The sequence below is a fragment of the Manacus candei genome, unplaced genomic scaffold, assembly GCF_025592945.1.
Source record: "Manacus candei isolate 608988 ecotype Guabito, Panama unplaced genomic scaffold, ASM2559294v1 h1tg000050l, whole genome shotgun sequence".
NCBI lineage: Eukaryota > Metazoa > Chordata > Aves > Passeriformes > Pipridae > Manacus > Manacus candei.
The window spans coordinates 23,997,540-24,022,430 of record NW_026138098.1 but is presented as its reverse complement, the minus strand read 5'-3'; the positions used below and the strand labels follow the sequence as shown (position 1 = coordinate 24,022,430).

At 34.9% G+C, this 24,891-nt stretch overlaps 1 protein-coding gene across 33 annotated transcripts in view; it reads left to right on the top strand.

Annotated features, from left to right (window-relative positions):
- The window catches only part of KCNMA1 (potassium calcium-activated channel subfamily M alpha 1), a 460,281-nt gene that overhangs the window by 192,643 nt on the left and 242,747 nt on the right, over positions 1-24,891 (top strand). For all 33 annotated transcript variants that reach the window (XM_051800818.1, XM_051800821.1, XM_051800820.1 and 30 more), the window contains exon 3: positions 16,340-16,401. In XM_051800818.1, coding sequence (XP_051656778.1) covers positions 16,340-16,401 — 62 coding nt within the window. The remainder of the gene's footprint in view (positions 1-16,339; positions 16,402-24,891) is intronic.

Genomic DNA, 24,891 nt, shown 5'->3' with positions numbered 1-24,891 from the left:
CCTCTTTCAGTTTGGAGACATTACCCCATTACCCCTTGTCCTATTATTATGGGCCCTATTTTCCCTTTATTATCATTTTTTCTACCTTTTTTTTTTTAAGACTTTTTTTTTCTTCCTTATGTTTTGTTTTTGTTTTTTTTTTTTTTTTTTCTGGAGCATGTGGATTTACTTAATAAATCTTTTTCAATGGAAGAGATATATCATAAAACTGGCTGTAAAGTAGATGCAGAAATTCAAACCCAGTAACCAGCCAAATAATTCAGTTTTCACGTATCTGATTAAAATGGACAACTACTTATCAAAGCTTTCTGCTGAAGGCATTAGACTCCTCAATTCATTGCATAGTAAATGGAACTAGGCTTAAGCTGGCTGTCTTTTGATTTGTAATGGATCACTGTTGGGGTTTTGGCAGTTTTGTTGCAATTTGCTTTGATGAAATGAAGTCCCACATAATTTGCTGGCCTCAGCACAATGTCAGTGCTTATATTTTCTTTGGCAAAAATTAATAGGGCTCATCACCAAAAACAGATAAATGAACAGAACTGGCAACTATAAAAAAAACCAAACCCCAAACCAAACAACAAACCAAACAACAAACCCAAACAAACTGTTATAAAGCCCTAAGCAAGGAGACCCTGAAAGACCTAAAAGGTAAGAAACCAGAATCTAAGTAGTAAGGAGTTGACTAGTTCTGCAAAACTTTCAATTGTTTTGGGATAAACCATATTATGTGAAGAGAATACTTCAAAATTAAAAGAAGGAGAGACTGAGAGAGTAGTGAAAGGAAAACTGTAAGAAGAATTCTCAGGAGCAGACTAATTATAGCACTTAACTTGCTATGGGAGATGTGGCATGGTCCCCTTTCAAAGGATATTTAAGTATTTACACAAAGTAGAACATCTCAGATGAGAGCTATGCAATGAAGGTTCTCATGTTCAAAGGCTGAGATTTAACACCTTAACCTGATTTTAAAAACATAAAAATTTTAAAAATTAATGCATCTTAGGTAAATACCCTTCCTACAGATCACTGTCTCTTCTGAAATGGGTGGACTTCCCATCTCTGCTGAAATTTTTATCTCTATACGTGTGCTTCTGCTGATGTGTTGTTTAAAAATTGACTTTTTTCTTAAGATATAATGGTATTAAACATAAATGCAGCTGTTTTGTCTGAAAATTTCCAGGAGGACAAGTTGATTTAGTCATCATATGTGATCATATATATTAGAACATTCTTCATTTCTTGGTATTTATGAAAAGTACAAATTCGTCACTGGAACCTAGCATAGCTTTGTGCTCATTAGTCTCCATTTTTTGGGTCATCTACATATTTAGAAAGATATAGATCACATGAAGCAATATAGTTTGACAGTTGTTTTTCTCCTTAAGAGCTTGGTGTTAGTGTTAGTTTTTAGGTATTCTAAATTTCATTGTACCTTGCTATTATAGTATATATTGTTATACTTTTTCTTAAGTGTTGTGCAAAAACTACAGCCATTTGCCAATAATTTGCTGTGGTGGGAGGACTTCAGCTGTTGCTATAAATTTAGCACACAGCATGCCTGGTGGTAAATTTTGAATGTGATAACTTTTCCAGAGGATTTTATAGTTTTAAAATTTCTTTTTTTTTTGTCTTGTTTTATATTATTGCATAGACTGGGCTATGTTAACTACAAAATCCTGTAAAAGTTTTGTAACATGTAACTAACAATATTGGCAATAACACAGATTTCAAAGCACTTAGTTTGTCAAACCTCTTGGAAAGAAGTTAGCTCAAATGCTTCTAATTTGCATTCAACTTTTTTTTTTTTTAAAGGCATGTAAATGTAGTAGCTCCAAGATATCTCTGTTTATGAACAATTTGTGGCTCTCAAAAATAGTAACTGTCGTAGGCACACTCAGCTGTTTTTGCAAGTGCTGGAAGAGCTCCTTCAGGAGCCTTTGGGCCTTAATGTAAGATGAGCATAAGTGAATGTACTGATTCCTGTTGTTTGCAGGGAATCAAGGAACTTTTAATGAGAAGTTAGAATTCTTGCATTCTTAAATGAACTGTTAGATATAAATTCAGCTTTCTAGGGCAATCAGGAGGAAGTCTTGATCTGATATTAGTTATGTTTCTCTATAAGAATCTTTGCTTTAAAAGCGTAAGGTTTCTATAAAATGTTACTTTTTTGAAAGATATGGGAGGACGTGATCTTTTTCAGCCTTCATTCTTTTTGGATAGGGAGAGGAATAAGGGGTTTGCTTATGTTATCTTTGTGCATCTATTCAATTGTTATTCTACTTTTCCCATTAAAGATATTTCAGAAATTAAAATTGTCAGTAAGTTATGATTCAACTACTTCAGTTTGATAATTTACTTTTTTATGTGATTATTTAACACCATATAGTTCAAACATGCCTGTACCAGTATCACCCAAGAAACGTTTGCTGCACAAACTTGCCTTTTTTCCGATTTGATTGACAGATTTGAGAAGATGATGAATTTCTGACTACTGTTTTTTGTAAATTAACAGGCTGCACTTAAGTTCTGTTGAACAACACAAAGGGCTTTGTTCTGGAAAAATATGTAAAGTGGTAAGAGTTAACACAATGTAAACAGGTGCTCTATTTATTCTGTTCAGTGGTCATTTGCTTCTAATCCACCCAAGAACTGGAACAACAACAATAGGACAGTTTGCTTTGTTATTGTGCAGCTTGTAATTCCACTATCAGTGGCAAAGTGCCTGTCTTGGGGTAACCTTGTCAGTGCAAAATCTGTGTGTCACCCATTTTAAAAGGCTTTGCTCATTCACAAAAGCCTGTCCTCGTGGCCATGTTTTATGCTGTGCAATAGCCCTGCAGCATGTTCTTGTTATTAGGACATCCTATTTTAGTTCTTGTAGTTAAGAGAAAAATGCAGCTTTAAAATCAGGTATATAAGCAGATATGGGTGTGGTTTTGGTCTTCCTGGTGTTTAATATACCTGGAATCATCATAAGAAACCACACTATGAATTGAGAAACTGCTTCAGTCAGGGATCTCCAAGGAATACATCAGTGCTGCTGGCAGTGGTGGACTTCCTTTCTGAGTCAGCAGTGTTCAGTTGCCTTGGCATGCTTTTACATAGACCTTTGTCATGAGATTGTTTGATCAGAGATGAATTCTGATGTTTTAGGCAATCAGCAAAAGGAATTTTAACTTAATGTTTGAAATTATGAATGCTGAAAGCTCTTTCTTCCAGCTCTGCCTATGAGTCAGAAAGGAAGTATATGAGCCAAGCTGTTGAGAAATTGTTAGTGTTAGGACTTGATAGTGTTTGTTCTTGTGCAGTGTCATCAGTACAGTCTAAATATTTCTCATCTGCATATTTGGTATGAGCATTTTTTAAGTTTCATTACCATTCTTTAGGTGTCTTTGGACTACTTATAATTATTTTCTTGGTTTTTCTCCTTTTGTTCCTGTACATGGGGCTGTATGTGTAGTGAGCTAGCTCAGGGAAAGGGGGGAGGCAGAACCCAGGGGTTGATGGGATTTTGGTGTGATACAAAACCAAAATAGCAGGTGTTCCTTCTCTTGCATCTTTTCTTTTAGCAAATGAGAAGAACAGTGTCTTTAGGGGAAGCTGAGCATCAGGGAGGTGGGTCCAGTGATGTAGCACAGTGGAGGAAAGCAGCTGGGCGAGAGAAACTTCTCATCCCAGACTAAAGACCTAAACTCTTCTTACATATAAAAGCGTGTTAAAAAGGTAATTTCCCTACATCTGGTTTTCAAACTTTCTATTCAAGAATAGATTCTAGAAAGGTGACCTATTTTAAAATCCAATGTTTTTTGAATAAAGCAACGTAGGACTGAATCTCTGTAGGAGATCAGTAGTAAGTAGAGTTTCAGGGGGGAAGAAGGAAAGTACATAAAAGAAAAAGAAAAGGGGTTACACTTCAATGACATAATTTACATGACCAGAATCTTAGCCAGATTCTGCACTACTTATTCAGAGAAACCCCTTTTGTCTTTCACAAAGCTTGCTTCTAGATATTTTGTAATTCATGTGAGATGTAATTCTCTTCCTGCAATACTTAAAAAAAAAAATCCTTAAAACCTGTTATGTACTTTCAACTTCTGCCCATTCTACAATATTTTTAAAATGTGAATTAAAACTGCATATTAACATAAATACATGGAGATGCAGCAATGCCTCTTATAAATCTCTTTGATCACAACAGGTATGTGATTGCCTGGTGCTTTTTCCAATTTCATTTTTTTGATGATTTTCAGAATAAATGCTTTGTAGTAGCTCTTCAGAAAGATAATATAGCCAGGCTGAAGCAAGTGTGCAGAAAAGGGGAAAAATTGTGTGTCAAATGACATTTATGAGACAGAATATAAGCTGAAGTGGTATATTCCACATTTTCTACCCTCTGTTTTTGATGTTTGTGAATAAGATCACTCCGGAATGACACTTAATTGCCTTTTAGTGTTAGACCTTCACAAGGGACCATATAAAGCAGATGGGAAGACAGGCCATTTTCCAGATCTCTACTCTCAAGAAGGCACCTGTATGAAAAATAAGGATACTGATGGGAAATACTACAGGCTAGCAAAGCCAGATAAAGATTCAAAGGACACGGAGGAAGGGAGAACTAGAGGAAGTCTGGGTTTTTTTTTAATTAAATTCTTCATGTTACATAAAAAGAACAACAAAAGCCATGACTGGAGGGTGAAAGTTAAAGGACCTGACATAGTGTTGTCAATAGCAAGAGAAAGGCCAGCTGAGGTAATGGTTTCAAGGCCAGATTTAGTGGCCACTGCTGTATTTTTTAAAACCCAGTGTACTAAACAGGACTATTAGAGAGAGTTACCCTTGAAGTTGATTCGGCAAGCCTTTAGCCATGTCATTATATTATTTTATCTTCAACCTGCATAGAAAAAGTGAGCTTTCAGTTTTAGAATTGTAGCCACATAGCAGAACAGGAAAGCTCCTCTGCAGGGAACAAGTTTGCTGAATAAATCAGTCTTTGCATCCTTACAGCAGAGAGGCTGCTCTTTCCATCCTGCAACTCAAAAATTATAAAAAATATTCATCGCAAGTAAAGGTTTGTTGTGTAAAAATGTCTTTTTGCCTTTGCTTGCTGCATCGTTTGTTTCCTGCATTGGTCCTCAGCGGTAGTTGTAAATCACTGATTTCATTTCATACCTCATGTGAATTTCTCATCATTTGATACATGATGTTGAATTCCAGATTAGCAGTACTCACACTATAGCATCAGCATTTCCTTGAGGGTGACAGTATGGAAGTCACCAGTGCCTGTAATTGATGGCATCAAAGGCTTCCATGCCTTTCTCTGAAATACCAGAGTCTGAAGAAACCTCCACAGAGCAGTGCAGCCTTACACAGAACTGGGAATCGAGATTTCACCTCCAGTAGCAAATCATTATACCTGTGCAGATTTTACATAAGATAAAAGGACAAATTATGCTCGTGTTTTTAAAAGTATTAGAAACCAGTTTGTTCAGTTTACTTCCAAAGCCCATTGAAAATGGCTTTCTTAACTGTGAGTGAATGCTCCCCATAAACCAAGATCATCACAGCCCTGAACAATTTCTACTTTAGGTTTAGCTGCTCCAGTGAAATTCCTGAATTTTGTTATCTAATTATGTAGAGATCTCACATCTCATGATCAATGACTGTGTCAAATAATTAATTGACAGGCTTTTCAGTTCAAATCAGTCTAAAAAATAAAAGAGCTCAAATTGTCTATATTTGCGTGCCATGGGAAGTTGAGAGGTCTGATTAGAATTATATTTTGAAGTAGCCCCTGAGAAGTATTATGCTGGTTTTATTTTCTTTTTTCAGATAATTTGAGATTTATGCTCTTGTATAGAATTATCAGACATCTAAAGTCTGTACAATGACTGAAAGTTAAGGAGTGCTACAATTTACAGTCACTGCTCGGAGTTGCTTTTTCTCTATTGTTTTCTTTTGTACACTAATTAAATCAGCTTTTTGTATTCACAAATTCTCATATAAAGCTGGCTAATTAAGTAGGTTTAGATTTATTCCTAGTGATAAAAAAGTCAATTTTTCAGTCTTCAAAGCAGATTGGTTTGAGAGATATTTTCCTGTGGCTATCCGTCAAAACTATCAATTTTGGAAAAAAGACTGAAGGTCAAACAATGGCAAAGAAGAAGGAGGAAAAACATACTCATGAAGGCGACTTTGAAAAATACTATATTCTTTAACTTCATCGCCAATAGTGTTACACCTTCCCAAGTAGCACGGTTTCCTTGCATTGATTTTGCTCATTGATGGTCTGGTGTTTAATATCTGTTACTTGTCTCAGAAAGCTTCTGATGTAGTTGACAGTAAGCTCTGCTTAATCTCTGAGTAGACAGCGTGTCTTGAGGTACAGGGAGCTCCTGAAAATCCTCATGCAAATCACTGAAGATACAGTTGTCCCTGTTAAAAAAGTCATGTTGTTGATGGCTACTTCTCTTTAGAAATCTATGAAACAGTTACAGATGTTTCTAGACTTATAGTAAAAATTGCCCAATGAATTTAAGGCTTTTTTCATTTGCACATATCAGCAATTGTCATATTCTATGTTTCTTCTGGAAACAGAAGTGGAAATATCACAATACTGGAAATTATCTTTATATTACAAAAGGTTTAAAAAAAACCTACATTAGGTAATGATAAATGGAAGATGAGAGATGTTAGTACTGCAGCAGAAAACTGGTTTTGCAGCTCATCAGATGCATTTAGTAGTGAGTCTTTTCCCTTCTGTAGACTGTGTCTCGTTTTCATAATGTTTTAAAGTACATTTCTTGACAAGCATTCAAATGCTTTGTTGTATACTGAATGATATCACCATTCTTGATTCAGTCTTTTTCTTGAATGAAATTTTACTAGGCTTTACTGAAGCCAAGAGCTTTCTGTTTTTTCAGAGAATACATCCACAGCTGCATCTCCCTTTGCTGTATGTGCGAGTTCTTGTGACTAAGAACCTAAACAATGGAAAAGGGATGTAATTGTTTTTGTGTTTGTGGAGTTTTGCAGTTTGAAAATTTAGGGATAGTAACACCAACTCTGAGCAACAGGAAAGGAAATCTGAGTAACACAAAATCTGAAAACTTACCAACCTGTTCAATGATAAAACCCTAGCAAGAGGGAGTAACCTCTTTCTCTAATTCCTTCTTCAAAATTTATTGACATGACTGTCTGTTATGTAGGTTGCATGTCAGACTAATGTCAAAAGAACTGAGGAATGTGAGGATTCCTTTTGTCTGCCAAGCAATCTAGCATTAATTTGAGGTAAATAATAATTAATACGGTAAATAATAATTAATAAGGTAAATAATATCATTAAATGCAATCCTTAAAGTGATTCATTCACAAAGAATTTTAGTTCTTTTTAGTAATTTCTTAAGACATGGCAATAATGCTTGAGTTTCCTTTAGCAGTAGTGTTAATATTGTAATGAAACACTGTGGATTGCAGGAACAGGCCTAAATTCTCAGAAGGTCCACATTTACAGCTTTATTTGTTCTTTAAAGCTCTTGGGACTGCTTTTTTACCCCAAACCCTTTACCAGAAATATATTTCTCGTTTTAGCATTTTAAAGACACAGCATTTTCTTTACCCTACTGTATTATTCTTTTTCTGGCGTTTTTACCACAATTCTTTCTTTTCCATCTTGCATTTTCCTTGACAGTTTCTTGGATGTTTTCCTATATTGTTGTTTAGTTAACAAACTGCGGATGGGAACTGGTGAGGAGTACATTATATTGAAGTAAGGAGAAGAGCTATGAGATTAGTTTGCCTTTTTTTTTTTTTAAATACTAATTAAGAAATATACAATTGTTTTATTTAAAAAGACAGCATTTTCTAGTTTTTTGGGTTTTTTTTACAGTTTATTGATTTTTCAGTTCTCTATTGTGGTATTCCAGATACAGGGGTGGGTTAATTGTTAGCAAATGATTACATTTTACTCGTACAGACCTTATTTGATTTCAGGTGATTAATTTCCCTGATATTGAACAGTTGTAGTTTATGTTATAAAGTAATTATACAGATTCTGATTGTGACTTTTGGGGCAATATTTTGTCTTTTTTTATTCTTCCCAGAAAGAATATCCTGGAAGTGGATATTTTTTTGCGTAGGCACTATACCAGAAAGTGCAAGAGTCTTTGCTTGCTTCTTCATCTCACTTACCTTGATCGCTTTCTTTAGCCAGAGGTAGGACAAAGTATTGTTAGAATAAAGAATTTCAGCTAAAGTTACTTGGTTCCAATTCTTCATCTGGAAATAAAAAGCCTTTTGTCACAACTGAAGCACCGGAACGGAGAAACAAACAAAAAAATTAATGACCATGTGCTGCATTTCAAGGTGTGACACAACAAGCAGAGGCTTTCTCCTGGCCTAGCAGTGGGGATGGGGCTGTGAATAATCAACCATCAGTAGGGGGACTGGTGGTAGGGGGACCCTGCTCTGGACCGGGGCTGTTTGGCCTCTGTGCAGTTTTGCGGCTGAGCTTGTTGGTTTTCAGTTTGTGTGATTTGACTGTTTGACAATTCATCACTCATTTCCCTAAAACAACATTCCAGGAGGCTTTTTGGTGGAGGAACTTGAAAACGAGAGCATTGACAACTGCAGCAGTTTGTAGGTACTGATTACCAACATAACTCTTTTGCTCAGTGTGATTGTAGAGCCAGTCATGCATCCACTGGAAATCGGGGCGGGTTACTCTTTTACCAATATACAAAAAGTGAATTTGACCTTAGTGGAAGGTGATTTTTGTGACTAGCAGGTAATCAGGAGGAAGAACCTTTTAGGTTGGAGAAGAAAAAAAAACAAAACAGAAATGTGCATGGACAGGTATTTACAGACATATAATGCCATGCATTTAGCTCTAAAAAATGGTACATTTTGATAGAAAGTGCTGCTATTTTGTTGAATAATGATACTGAATTGGAAAAGTTGCACGCACTTTAATTGGTCATATTGCCAGGCACTCTACCAGCAAACCTAATTAACTTCAAGCTACAGAGCACCATTGACAGATGGGACTTTTTGTCTTGTATTTTTTCACTAATTAGAAAATCTCAGTCTTTTCACATTTATGGATTGAACAGAAATTTTCATTTTATTGTCAATATGTCAGTAGAAAGTTGGGAGGAAAAAAACTCACTTTGTATAAAGAGAGAAAAAGAAAGCTGAAATATTAACATATATTAGAAGCACGTACAGAGGAGAACACAGCAAAAATATTTCTTTTTTTAAAATTCTTCCTCAAATGAGATTGGAAATGTGTGTGGAAAACAAAAGGGCATAAAGATACTAATTTCATTTGGTTTAAATCCTGCTTCGATTTTTCATATTGTGAGTATGATGTCTACTCTAATAATTCCTGAATTTTGATTCCACATCATCCCTTTAGTAAGAAATACTCTTTTTAATTTCAGGCAGTCTGTCAAATGAAAAGTAGCCTGTTAAAGTCTATGTAAGAAAGCTGAATCTTTTATTGGAGAGAGAATAAAATGCAGCTGGTGGCAGACAGGCTGAATTTGCTAATTCTGTTTTGTGTGGTTTCATTCAGAGATGTCCTATATTCTATTCCCAGTGACCTGTTATATCAGTTACTTACAAGAGTCATGAATAGTTAGGCAAGTTCACGGTGATTCAGGCCTTTACCATGGATTTTACTTGTACCATTCAGATATACTCAAGTGACTGCTCTGATGCATAAATTCAGTATGTGGGAACTAAATATGTGACTAATTTTTCTTTTTTGTTGTAACCCTTCTGTATCCATTTTGTCTCCCAGCAATTTTGTTTCTGTATTTCTTATCAATATTATGCAAGTCTGTAAAAAGAGATGCATTAAATATTAACTGTATTTTTAAGATGTATTTACAATAAATATTTAATTTTAGTTTCAGTTAGAAATTAAAACTTTACTATAGTGAGTAGTGACTTAGTGGGACCAAAAATATAATTCCAGAAATATAGGTAAAAAGTTTATCTTAGAAAAAGATACTGACACCTTTCTGTTTAAATAACACCCTTTAATACATAAAGCCCCTTTGCTGTCACAGATAGTGTTGGCACTATTGCAGTGTCCTGCTTGGGCTTTTTATTACTCTGGCAGCAGTAGAGGTCTCAGCTGTGCTATACCCATTGCAAACACCTGTAATGAAAACAGTGGTTGCCCTAATAAGTTGGCATGTAGTATTCTTGCCAAGTAAAAGCAGGAGGGAGAACTGGAAGCCTGAAGAGCTCGAGTTATATGCTCTAGGTCACCATGAGTGGCAGAACTAGGGACAATAACTAAGTCTTCTGATTGCTCATGATCATCATCCAGTGCTCACGCTGAGCAACTTTAGTGCTACCTTTTGTCTTAAAATTAAATCCTTGCTATGAATTTTCTTAGAGAAGTTCACTGAGACATTGGCTTATCAAGTAATTTTTCACTCCCCTTCACCTCCTCTTTTGGAGAAATTCAGACTTTTCTTGGAAAATGTAAGTCTAAATGAGCTTTGCTGAAGGGGACAATTTATATAGCAAACAAGTTCATAAAGCTGCCATAAAGCTGTACTCCTTTTAATGTGTGTTGGTGACTAATTTAGTTACTATAGAATTTAATAGCTGACTAACTTTTTAGTTAACTCCTTTTTGTGTAATAAGAGTAAACAAAAAACAAAATCAGAAAATGTAATTGAAAGGAAATGACTTGCTTTTTAATGTGGCTATCAAAATTGCGAAGTTTGAATTTAGTACTGTAATTGTTTCAGGCTCAAAACTAAGAATTAGTAAAGTCTCTTCAGAATTGTGTGCTCTTGAATCTTTTCTGACTTCCCTGAAAGATAAGGTTGCTCATCATCTAGCTCGAAGTGCTTGGTTGCTTCTAGAATTGGATGTTAAATCCTAGCTGACCTTCAAAAGGTAGAAGAAATTGTTGAAATGTGGATTTTTATGTTTGGGGTTTTTTTTGTTTTTCTTTTTTCCTGCACCACCTACCTTTTCTACATGTAAACTGGTAGGATCAATAAGTCAGTGAGAAAGATTTAATAGCTGGGACACTACCCAGCAGACATGACCCTTAAGATTCATAGCTGTTAGCATGTGTCCTGTCATCAACACCAGGTGCTGGCTGTAGAATTTGCTCTTTTCAAGTACTTTCATGAGAATCAATGCATATATCACTGGTACTTCTTCATAGTATTGTGTTCTGCCAAACATGGCTCTTATACAGGGAGTATATTAACAGCAAAATCTGTTTCCCTGCATTTGTAATAAAAGGCAAATGACAGAAATTTTCCCAGTTTCTTAGCATCCTTGTTTGAACTTTTTATTTATTATTTATTGCTGGTAGGAACAAGATGCAGACTTGTTTTGTCTTTTCATTATTTTATCACTTCATCTTCCTCCTCCTATTCATGCACTTCGGCTCTAATTTGCTGGTGTTTCATGGTTTGCTCTTGTAAGGTGGCACATGGTTAGTTTTCTTTACAGAGAAGCTGACATGGTATGCAGTTGTTCTGGAAGATATAAAGGGACCATTTCATCAATAAGAAATATGATCTTGCAAACCTGAGAGAGGTAGAATGGCATTCTAAGAGCCCCTTGGGAGTTCATGGCTTCATAGGGATGGATATTTTGTACTTTTGCCTTTGGCATTTTAGTTATTTATCTGTTGGCCCAGGAGGGACCAGGTAAAGAAGAAGAGGCAGAAAGACTGGAGACAGAGCAATGTGTTTAGCATGAAGAAGCTACTTCAGTTCACTGATTTATGTCCAAAGGTAATATAAATAAAAACATCTCAGAAAGTGCTAGAATAAAAAGAAGTGTAGAACACTAATTTTTAGAGCAAGAATCTATAATGTGTTATAGTAAATAGCATTTCATTTGTATTTTTAGTAATCTGAGATATATTAATTGCTCAGCTGTTTATATTAGCTGCAGCACATAAGTTCTTACCACTTATGGCTTTGCCTACATGGAATGCTTTCTGAATTTTGCTGTTTGCATATAGGGTGTCAGTTAATGAGACATCAATTTAAGTAAGCCATTCTGCTTCTTCTGTCGTCTAGACTTGCTCAAGTCTTGCTTTTAATTTGCAGTAATTGCCCAGATGTGGGTGCATATCCTAGAGTGTGCAAATAATGCTGCGATTTCCAAGCTAGAAGTAGTTCCTACTTCTGAGATGTAATTTGCATCTGGTCCTTAGATTTCTGAGGTGTTCATTCCTAACGAAGTAAATTCTGTCTATAAAAGAAATATAATTGGTTTCTAATGTGATGGTTAAAGGAAGTTTGGGTTTATATTTAAGCTATGGAAATTTTCATTCAAGTTAGGTTGAAACCTCAGGCTATTGACATTTTAGTAATGCAAACTTTTGTGTCACGAAATTGAGGATGTAGCTTTACGATCATCAGGAATAGTTTATGTTTTCATTAAGTACTATGAAATACAAAAGCTAATAGGGTTTTTGTTTTAAATCATAGTATGGTAAAGCTGAGTAGCTTATTAACAGAATTTAGTGGGTCAATGCAGAAATGAAAAGTAAGTGAATTTCAAAAACTATTAATAAAGAACAGCTTGGTGTACTCTAAGCATTATAGTAGCCTTATGTTTGAGTAACTGTAGAATAATAAGAGTTTAAAACAAACATTTTTGAAGGATAGTACAGAACAGATTGTTGTCAGATTAAATAAGGACTCTCTGATGCCCTGAGGTGTTAGGGTTACAGGATTCTCGAAAGCTTTTTCTTTTCATTGCATTCTTATTTTAATACTTAATGTTGGAGAAAAATAAAAATAAACAACTATTCATTTTCTTTTTCTGCTTTGCCTCTCGAGTTCTATGCTATTTTGTATTAATTATGTTTGGATAGTTCAGTCTTGTATAAGCAAGAATTTGCCTTTGAAACTTCAAAGAGTTCTTGTTTCATCTTCCACGGAATGTTCAAGTGTTACAGGGTATGAGACACTTAAGTTCCTGCTCTAGAGTCCCTAAATTGCTCCTTGTTGTGGATGTATTAATTGTAGCCTCCCTCTCTAGTGTGAACAGCCTTTTCATTTTCCCTTGTTTCTTCAATAACGCCTGGACATGAGTTCAGTGCAGTTGTAGGGGAAACAGTGCCACCCGTTGGATTATCCGTTTGTTACATGGGCTGGTCCTGGAGGGTGAGGTGATCCCCTTTACAGTTACCATGGCTTAACTCAGAGTGTTTTCTCAAGGCCTGTACTTCCCTGCAGTATTATTATGTTGCTACCTTATCAAAATGCCTTTTTTTTTTTGTATTTGTTATAGATGCGTAAATTTTGATTGCAGTCAAAGCTCTTCTGGAGCATCTTACTCTCAGAAAAAATATTTTAATTTTCCTTAAGTGGATTTTATCTGCAGTTTCTCTGACTCTTGCCTCAAAAAGGCATTTTACACTTTTGTTGAAATCTGTGGCTGGATTTTTATTTTTTTTTAATGAAAGATTTCATTAATTATTTAGGGTTATGCAGCAACTATTCCATGTATTTCCCCCCTCTTGACTTCAATCAGATTGGTGTTTATTTTTAATTTGATACTAAGTGCTCAGCCAGTATAGCTGTTAGCATATGACTTCCCATTTCTCAATCTTAAACAAACAGTAAGTTATTGTAAATTAAAAGATTCTTTCCTTCCAGACAGAGAAAAGTTATAATAGATGTGTAGTAATAAACAGAGCAAGGAAGCTTCTCACTATGGCCTAGTTAACAAAAAAAGGCAGTAATTCACATACATATATGCTATTTCCACCCTTAAGTTCTAGTTGCAGTAAATTTGGGGTATTAGTCTCTTTCTATCCATAACACTCCAAGCATAGCAAGGTCCCTAAAATAGCTGTTATCTCCCATGGCGATCTAGTGAAGATTAGAACAAACTCAATAAGTATTGCCCAGGGTCTGAATAACCAGGTTGCATTAAGGTTTATTTAGGTGGGAACGCAGCAAAAAAATTTGCATCTGAGACTCTATCATGCAGCGTAGAAGAGTGTTTTGGTTTTTAGTTTGCTTTATCTATCTGTCTATTTCTTTATGTAGTATAACTCTAATCTGATTAGTTCAGGCTCTGTTTTCATACACGTTTGGATTCAAGTTCAGCTGAATACCTCTGTCACTTAGCAAAAGAAAAATGAGTTTCTCTGCTCGCAGGATAAAAAAATGGAGTTTAAGATTCTATTGTCTTCTGATGTACTTTCTGTGATTCTTGGGGACGTTGTGAATTGTAATGTTAGGCATGTGTTTTAAGGCACTAGAAGAGAAAATAAACCTTGATTTAAAATCAGGTATGTGTATTACAGTAGGGAAATGTTGTAGTTTTGCATACATGTCTCACTTTTGGTGAACGGGATTCTGGAGCTGTTTGCAAAATACAGATATTTGCATTTTAGTGGCAGTTATATGAACTTTTGTAGAACATTTAAATTCCTTACGTGTTTTGGAATGTCTTACTCAGAATCTCTATACCATTATTTAAGCAGAACAGTGATGATTAGTAAGGGATTGGATATAACTGAAATGCAGGGTTGGTGTACAGTTATGCTGGGTTTGTTCTAGAGGATTCCTTTGGCTAGGAGACAATGACTGAATGTTAGAACTTAAGATTTGCTAAGTGAAAAGGAAAATAGAAGTCCTTATATACTTTGTAAAACTTGAAAGGGTGAGAAAAGTGTTTATAGAGTCCCAAATGGATTATAAGTTTAGTTTCTCAAAATTCATTTTCAGCATTAAGTGGTCATTTCAACATTCTGCAGCCCAAAACTCCTGCCATAGAATAAATCTCTTTTGTATTTTGTTGTTTTGAGGCTTGTTTTTGTGGTTTTTTTGTTTGTTTGGTTGGTTGGTTTTTTTGTGTTTTTTGTTTTTACTGTTATTTGTAGATTGTTTGCTTTGGGTTTTTTTCTTTTTTAGTCTGTTTTTGGGTTTGCTTTTTAAGAGATACATATATTTAATAGTGGTTTTGAGGGTACTGTTAGTATAGAAATGATTCCACAGAATGTAGGCTAAAACATCACCATTAGTATTTGAATTTAAATCATTTAAGAGTGAATGAATAGCTGTATTTAAAAACTGGTTTGGTTCAAATTAAAATTTTCTTAAATTTTAGCCACTTCTGAGCTAAGAAGTTGTATTTTAACTGGCAGTTTGATGATTTGCATGTCCCCTTAGTTATTATCTGAATGATTAAGTCTATGGGTTTATTTTAAGGGGCATTATTTCTAAGCAGCTTTTTGAGATGTTCCTACCAGAAGACTAAGGGACATTTTATTTTGTTTCTGTAGACCAGCACATCACCTGAGTTTCAAGAGACATGATTTTCCATTTTTCCCTTCCTCAGTGCAGCAGACAGGAATCTTTGCTGATTTTTTCCAGAAGAGTCAAAAAATATCTTATTTGTCTCACATTTTTAGATTCCAAATTGGCCTTTTTCAAGTGGTAGAAACCTAGAAATAATTTTCAAGTGGATGGCATTTTTCAAGAAGTAGAAACTTAGAGTGAGGGTATCAGAAATCTAAATCACAATGGGTACACAAGCTATCATCTTTGGGAGCCTTTAGAACAGACAGTGTTATTGGTTTTATGTTCAGAAAAAAGAAATTAGAGACAGACAGAGATGGAATTAATCCAGTTTCTTCTGCATTAGCCAGAAAAGCAAATTCTGTTTTGTTAATAAGGGCTAGATGCCAGACCTAACAAAATTATTTGGCTCAAAAACTTAACAGACCTAAAGAGGGGAAAGGCTTGAAACTCTGAGGTACCCAGGGTATGTATTCCTTGGATCGTGACATTCTGCATCAAGCTATTGTTTTAACTTGTTTGAAAGTTCACTATAGTCTCAATAGACAAGAGTGCAGAATAAATACATATTTTTACATAGCTTTACAGTTTTCCTGTGGGTTTCATAGCCACACATGTAAATGGAAATTCAGTCTGATCTGTAATCACTCTTTGTTTATGTACCAGGGAGTAGTCCTGAAGGATAGGTCTGATAAAGCTATACTGTGATTTGAATACTATGCATTAATATTGCATGCCATTTAAAATTTAAGAGTATAGTTTAGCAGAGGTTAGGATCTAGGACCTAATTCTGTACTGGATTTCCCTGAACTAGGATTTGTCTTGTATCTCTTTTTCAATGCAAGAAAGCATACTATGATAATATATAATGTTTGAAGTTCAAGTAGGAGTATTTTTCTAAAGAAAATGACAGCTGAAATAAAACACTACTACCTTATGATTTATTTTCCTTGTCTTTTTTTTTTTTTGTATGTAAAAGAAAAATATTTAACTCTGTTAAATAATTACTCTTTTCTTTTCTTTTTTAGGTTGTCTTAGTCTTCGCTCTTAGTATTGGTGCTCTTGTAATATACTTCATAGATTCATCAAAGTGAGTATTCTAGTACATTTTCCTTTCTCTCCTTTCCTGCAGCAATTATACATCTTTAAATTGCTCCATTCATCTTCTTCAAATCTGCTCATCGCCTGAGTGCAAAGAACTTTATAATAGCGCATGGTCTACAAAAATAACTCAAGAATGGGAAAAAGATCTTACATAAACTAGACTGAACACGGTCACATTGGATCTGTAGAATAAATAGAGAGAAAAACTACTTTTGTGTGTTGAGATTATACATACTATTGCAAAATTACAATTTTTATTTTCATTATGCAGGTGTAGAATCTTTCAAATTCAAGACTGGGATAGGATATACAGGCCAACAATATTTGTCAAAAAATTGCAGTTTACAGGAAAAAAAGGTGTCTCAGGAGACTGACAGGAACAGTTCTGAAAACCTTTGAAGGAATTAGACAGTACAGCATTATATGTTGCATATCTGTTCATATTTCCAGCTTCTGGGTTTGATAGATTTCTACCAATATAACATGAACCAGTAAAAGTCTTCAAAGCATCTCAATATTTTTTAGATTTACACCAATGTTATCTTCTAGTGTTATAGTTTTGGCCAGACAATAGAAAGTTTCATCCTGATCTTTTGAGGTGATGGTTTGATACAAACTGGTGTAATTTGGAATATATTCTGATATTGTTTTCATATCAAACTGGACACTCAGTGTTGTAACAGGCAAATTGGTAGCCTAACACAGAAGAATAAAAGGGGACTTAATAGAGTATTCTTCCTTGAATTCAAAATCTTTTTGGAGGATGATATTCAAAATATGAATAGCATTTTGAGGTTCTTTGACAACATGCTTAATGCTTTTCTCTGAACTAGTTTGAGGCTTGCCATTACTGCAGTGGTTAAGGTTGTGATTGTATGCCTAAGTCACTCCATGTGAGCCCACCTAGCTGTTTGTAGTGGTACTGGATGTGTTCTAAAACAATCGTTCTGTGACTCAGAAAGTCAGACATTCCACTGTTGACATCTGTACATACTGATATTTAGGAAGGTGTTAGCACCAGCAAAAGATATTCTTGGATACGTGGATGTCAGCTCTGTATTTTGTGAGTTTGAAGCCGTCAGTGTGTCAAGCATAACCCAAATAACTGAGGTAGAGATGTTCTTTACAGAGATGAGCCAAGTGGTGGCAAAACTCAAGTTCTATCTTGAGCTTCCTTGAAGAGAGAAAATTTTTTTTTCTTCTTAGCATTGCAATGAGTTTTCATTAATTTTTGAAATTTAATATGTCACCGGTGAAGTACATAAGGTGGTACTTTTCTGAAGATCTTTTGTAAAACTTTTAAAAGCCCAATGGCAAAGCTTCTGGGTGCTTATATGTCCAGGTCAAAAGTGTAAAATAGAATAAAACCTGTTTCCACTTCTGTTCCAATTTTGAATCAACAAAAGCTACAGCTATGTGTCGGAGCAATTTTGTCAAACTATTGGATTATCTGATGAATTTTAGGCACTACATTCTTGTAGTCTTTGATTGTTTTCCTCAAGAAGAGCAAAACTGACAACATGGGAGATGTCTCTAGGATGCTTTCTGTGGGCCACCTATTCCATATACTGCTACTGGCTTATTGGCTGCTTGATCAACAAGTGTTTTAACTGTGCATTTCTCTTGGTTTTCAGTCAACATTTAGCTCCTGCTGCAGTTCAAATTCAGCAACCTCAAGTTAATGTACTCTACTTGCATACTTTTTCTTTGGTTTCTCCTTCTTTCTTCTCTCTTACCTTCCTTTATTTCCACATGTACATCTTGGTTGTTTTTTTTTTTTTTTTTTTTTTTTAATGCTCACTAGTAGTTTAATTCATGTTAGAAACAACTCAGATATATCGCTGAAGGGAACAATTCTGCTTTATTCTGTACTAGCATCTGATCTAACACCCATTTCAGCAATGTAGAATCAAATATAGTGATATATGAGTCGATTTCAGATCCACGAGTGCATGCTTGGAAAAGTTACTCCTTTGAAAATTTGGTTAAACAGGAACTAATGAAGGTAGGATGAGAGGAATGCTTGTGTTATCCTCAACAAAACAGCTGGAACAACAGAGACTACAGCTTGCCCAGGAACAGGGCAGACAAATAGGATCTAATGCTCACACCAGACAGATGGTGACACATACCATTGTCTACTTTCCCTTAACAATGCGTTCCATAGCTGTTGTGTTCTGCCCGGGCCATGGACTCTTAGCTGGTATTTGATCTTATATGTGCAGTGACAAAACCTGTGACTTCAATCCAAAGCTGAAGAGTACTAGTGTAAGGAGTTGTCTGAAAGAAATGCCAGTTATTTATTCATCCAAGACTCCTAATCTGTCACTAGATTTGCAGATGCAATGACAGGTGTGTCCACAAAGGAATCGTGCATGACTTCCTACTTAAGGGGCATGAAGAAAGATGGGAAAAACAACATCACTTTCTTAGATACTGAAGGAAGGAGTGAAAAGATCACATAGTTTTGTCAGAAGCATGTGTGTCGTGATTAACTGCAGTGGAACACACCAGTATGAAGGCTGTCACAGCTGTGAGAAGAGGGTAAGCTAAGAGCATTTTTATACTACTCAGTCCATGACTCTGACAGACACTGCCAGACTAGTACCAGATGAAATGGCATGCCCAGTGCAATGCTATTTGGAGAGATCTGAGGTCAGAAAATAGCACAGCTTCATCAGCATCCTCCGTACCAGTTAGTCCTACATTTCAGCAGAGCCAATTAAATAGCTTTGTGTTGCTGTAGAATATGTGTGTACTAATTCTGTTTCTGGCACAAACTTAGGAATTCTGCACCATACTTCATTACAAAATATGAGCACAGTTGTGATCTGCTTTAGTCTGAACTGACTGAATTTCTTAGTAAGAAGCAGCGCTTAATTCACCTTTTGGGAAAGGTTCTAAACAAAATCACAAAAACAATCATTCTTGGTGGAAAGAATTAAGGTTACTAATTCTGAAAACTGTAGAGGTTCATCCAATCCTTTTGTTAGGATTATTCTTAATATTATTCAGTGCTCATACTTTTTACAAGGCACCACTTTGAATTGTTGTCTCCACAAGGTGTATGTAGAATATTTTTCTTTAAACTGAATATGTACACTTTCAGTGATGTGTTGTAGCAACTAATGGAAGATTTCAGTCCTTAAACTGAGAATTTATTTAGCAGAGAAATTACAATCTTGGCATTCCTGTCATGTAAGTTCAGTCACATCCTGTTAGGAAATGTTTCACTTATTACTATGGACTAGACTCTTTCCTTCCTTTATTTTTGGTATCTCATTCATAAAATACTGTTTTCTTGGTCAGTGGTATTTTTCAATATTAGGAATAGCAGATAAATATGAAACATTTGCAAAAGAGATTTTATAAATACTATTCACATAATTATTTTAATCTTTAGGTCACAAATAACCAAATAATTAAATTTTATTTTTAGAGATTTTTTTTCACTTTGATGTCTGTCTTCCATTTTTGGTTTGAATAAAAGCACAACATTCAAAGAAGAAGTCATAAGCAGATCTACTTCAGTACAGAATAACGTCATTATTGTAATGACGGTTCTTTTCCTATTCATGTTTCCTTTAAAATTTGTCATCATTTAATTTTTCAAGGTAAGAAAATAATGGAATTATCCTCTTAAGAGGAAAATCTGACTTTACACAGTTGTTGGGAGTCTACTGAATGTGCTGCAGTAGAATAAAGCTTGATGTCTGCCAATGCTTTTTAATTTTATGTGCTTTTTTATATGTAGTTTTCACAAACTTCCTCCTTCCTTTGTTTATTTTTCCTTTCTATATTTCTGCATGTAAAAGGTGTTTTAGCAAATACATATAGAAGTACTTCTCTGAGTATTATTTACATCAGTACTAGAGATGCATTGGATGCATTGCCCATTTTCATTTCTGTTTGTCATTCTGACCTCTGCATATTGTACTGGATTACTGACTTGAATAGAATAGAGAATAACATTTGCCATGATCATCTTTAGGCATGGTCAGTAAAAGCATTAGCAGAGAGCTTGAATTTCTGCTAAACTGGGAACTAAGGGCTCCTATTTTCCATTTCTTGTAATGGCAGTAGCATGGAAACTGTTTATGGTGTGAATATCCTTTTATGGTCTGGTTCTGGATTCTCTTCTGGGGTGCAATATAATGTAATATGCAACTATAGATAATAGACTTTTTTTTTTTTTTTTTGCCTAACAGATTACTTTCTAATGACCAGTTGTTACTGTCCTGTCTCTTGAAGTTTACCTTCCCTTCCCTGAAAACTGATGTCAGTGTAGAAATCATAGAACCCATCAATGACAAAGTGAAAAAAATGAAGTCTTAGAACTGGCTTTGTATGTTCTACTCACATGTGTCTTTCAGATTAGCTTTTTAGAGTTGTTTTTTTCAGAGCCACTAGCATAGTTATTCCTAAATAGCTAATTTTTTCCAATACTGTCACATTGTACTTGATTAGAATTGTACATAAAAATGCCATTTAGCCATGAGTATTAACAAATAGACTTGATGATCTAAAAGGTCTCTTCCAACCTACGTTATTCTGCCTACTTGCTTAGTAGTAATATCAGCTGAAAACACATCAGAGATGCTATACTAGAAGTTGCCTAACAAAACAATACAACATGAAAAGTCTTGGTTCTTGTTTTGAAGGATTCACGTTGGTTTCCTGACATTGTGTGGCAATATATTAGGAAGGGTTCATTGGAAATAAATATTCTGTTTATAGGCACACAGGAGTTTCCCGTGTGACAGCACAAGGAGAAAAGTCTCTTGGAATGTTTTACTAGCAAAAATATTTTTTTACCTAAGCGACACTTTGTTTCAAGTCCTTATGAACTCTGTTATTTTGTGGGAATATTTGAGGATAAGTTGTGACTGTGTACCAGGTTTGGCTTTCCTGCTTGTTTGCTGCTGCTGCCATGTTGTCTTCTGAAAGACATTTGATTTTGTGCAGCAAAATGTTCTATAGAAATACTCCAAGCCTGATGAGGATGATTTATTTAAATTTATTATAGTTACTGCCCAAGGGAATTTACATTTTTCTCATTTGTTTAGGCTGTGTTGCCCCTTTTACAAAGATGTATGTGGTAGGAAGTTCAACTGCCTAGTTCAGTAAATCTGTATAAACATCAACGCTCAAGTGTTTTTAGATACCAGTCTCATTTTCATTACAAATCATTGAACTTTTCCATATTACGTGGAATAATTTGCAGAACATTTTGGTGATTCTTTCTGAGTTTCATGGCCCTTTGGGGAAAAAGTAATATAATTTAATTTTAATTATAAATCAACAATTCAATGCTGCTACATCTGAATTTTGAGTGGATGCCACTGGCCTGATGTATAAAAAAAATTTGGATGTGTCTAATATGATCAGAAATCAGTTCTTAGAGAAAGTTCAGCTTGATCTAAGATTTTATTACAGATTTCAGTTTACAACTTGGTTTTCTGAGTGTATTTTTTCTTTTCAATCTGCAAGACATATAAGTGTACAAGATTGCTGTTTTCTTTTTCTCCAGTAACCAGTTTTAGATCTATGCTGTATCATTTTGCTGAGGATATCCTGTGCAGTTCAGGGTTCTATCCTCTTAAATATGCATTTACCAATATTTTGAGTGTGTGCAGAATTTTACATAGTATTTCCATCTTCATATTTGAGGAATTAAGTAAGTAGGGCTTAAATAGCACTAAGCTTTGTTTCAAGCCTTCCTACTTATAGTGAAACTTACTCATGCAAAAATATTTTAATTATGTTTATAAAATTCTTCTTTCTCTTATTAATCTCATTAACCCACACTAAGAGCCTTCCTTTATACTAAGTACACATTACAGTTAATATATATATTTTTTTTCATGGTGCGTGACAAGAGATGTAAAAGTTGACTTGAAATTCTGGGATCTGATTCAAGGAAATGCTGTTAGATTATATTTACCATTATTCAAATTGCTAAAATTACAATGGTCTGTATCTTGGCAAGTAGATTAAAAACTGTATTGTTCTTTTCATAATGAGAATTCTTGGGAAAGAATACAGACTGGCTCCCATAGTACCTTGCAGTTGGTGGCCTTGTCAATTTTAATATTTTGTTAATTTTAATTTTGTTAATACCGCATCAGTTTCTGGCCATTTCTGTGGGCTGATAAATTTTGTTCCATGCTGAAGTATATCCAGTTATATGTGTTCTCTCCACCTCTTTTTACACAAAGAAGGAAAAAGAAACTTTTAATTCCTAAAAAGAGCTCTTAATTTTATTAACGGTTCAATTGTCAAACAGAGCGATAGGTGCAATTTTCTGATATAAAGAAAATTTACCTTAAATATGTAAGTGAATTTCTCGAGTGATTATTTTCAAGTCACTTGGTTTTTGCTATTATAAAAAAATTATAATATCAGTTTTTCCTGCTGCTCATTCTCAGTAAATGACAAAATCTGTGGCTTAAAAAGATTGTCAGCACCCTTTAAACTGATACAGCATTAAATAAGATTTTCTGTTGTACGTAAAGTCTAATTTTGTCTTTACCATGTTTGTAATAGGTAAACGAATGTAAACCATTATTGCTTTAATTGAAATGTGATTCGCAGAAGAAAGCCTTATTTGTGACAATGAACTATAATTTTCTTCATTGCTCTGCAAATTTTCATGGGAAAATGTCCATAGCTAAGATTCATTGCTTTCATATTAGCATGCTGCAGTCAAAGTCAGGCAGGTTTGCAACTCAATGCATGGCCTCTGCAGGCAGTCGAATACCAGAAAGAAGGCAGGCCTTTGTTAGCTACAGATGATGCTAATTATGAGTAAAATCCTGCAACAGCAGTGATGTGATTATTATAAGGCAAAAAGCAAAAGAAACAAGCCACAACGGAGGCAAAAAAATCCACGTAATTATTGCCCATGTGTTACTATGCACTTTGCTCTCTAGGACAGAGGGATTAGGTATGATTGTATGTTTTCTAGGCTTGTTGGTAGACATCTTTCCCTTGATCACCAGTCATTATAAATGTACTAGGGCATACCTTTAAAATCGGATACATGTTTCGTGTGCTATCCGTCTCTTTGCATTTGGTCTCTGACTTGTTCAGAGAGCTCGAGTTTCATAAATTAAATGCAAATAAAATTTGTCAAACACTACCTGAACAACTCTTCCAATCTATTTAGGAGATTATAATAATGAATAAAGATAATTCCTCTGTATGTGTTTATCACATTAATGAAATGACATTGGATTACACTGATTTTTCACTAGTTGTACAGAAAGGCAATATGCAAATATTCTGATTTCTCTAGACCAACCATGCAATGAAGTTTCTGTTAATCAATGCCAGTAGTTTGTGTTTACTCAGTGGTGAAAATTAATTTTTGCAAATGAATTAAATAAGAAGTACTGTGAATGAGTTTCAGATAAAATGGCAAACAAAAAAACTTCCTTCCATAATAATTGGCAAATCAAGCTCTGAGGAGGTTTCTGGATACTCTTTTTACTCCTTGTTGTTACACAGAAATTCTTAGTAATCACGATACACAACCTTGATGATGCGATAAATTGCAATGGGTAAATTTTCTGAAGTGTTAGACCTTGTAAGAGATCTCAGTAATTGTAATTTCCTCTTGGCCTGTCACTGAGTATGACTGAGAAGAATCTGGCTCTGTTTTCTTTATACCTTAAGGAGACTCCATCAGGTATTTATAGATGTTGATGAGATTCTTCGAGCCTTATCTTTTTCAGACAGAAGAGTCCCCCTCAGTACTCTCTCAGCCCTCCTCGTATGACAGGGCTCCAGTCCCTTAACAATCTTTGTGACCCTTCACTGGTCTTACTCCCCTATGTCTGTGTCTCCATGCTGGAGACACGTTTCCTAATGCAGCCTGGAAAATGCTGCTGACCTTCTTTACAAGGGCACAATGGTGGCTTATAATGAGCTTCTGGACCTCAGACTCTTCTGCAAAGCTGCTTTCCAGCTGCAGCCAATTGCTTGCTGTGCTAAGGAATCACTGAAGTTCAAGATTGTATAATTTTGTTATTCCAGAAGTAAGTCAGTAATTTGAAATAACTAAACTTTATACATGCAGTGATATTTAGTGACTTTATTTGTATTAAAATGTTGCCAGATAGGCCACTATGTAAATATCTGTCACTTAAATTAATGTGTTTATACTGAGCATATCAGGCTTAAGAGTTTGATCATCAAGAAGCTAAATCCTGATTTTTTCATGATCCAATTTTTATGTGGTTTAAATTTTTGTCATTTTAGAATAGCTGGAAAAATGAGAGTACTGTATTTCAGGAATCAGATCCTTCTTTTTAAGGGCTAGGCGGAATTTACTAATGGCTTTTTGAAACATTTGGCTATTAGTTTTTCCTTCTCCAGTTTCTACTGAATTGACAAATTTGATTTCGACATAGGCAAAAATCTCTATCACTGGCACATTTTTAGGAGAGCAAGACATATTTGTCTCAAACAGTTT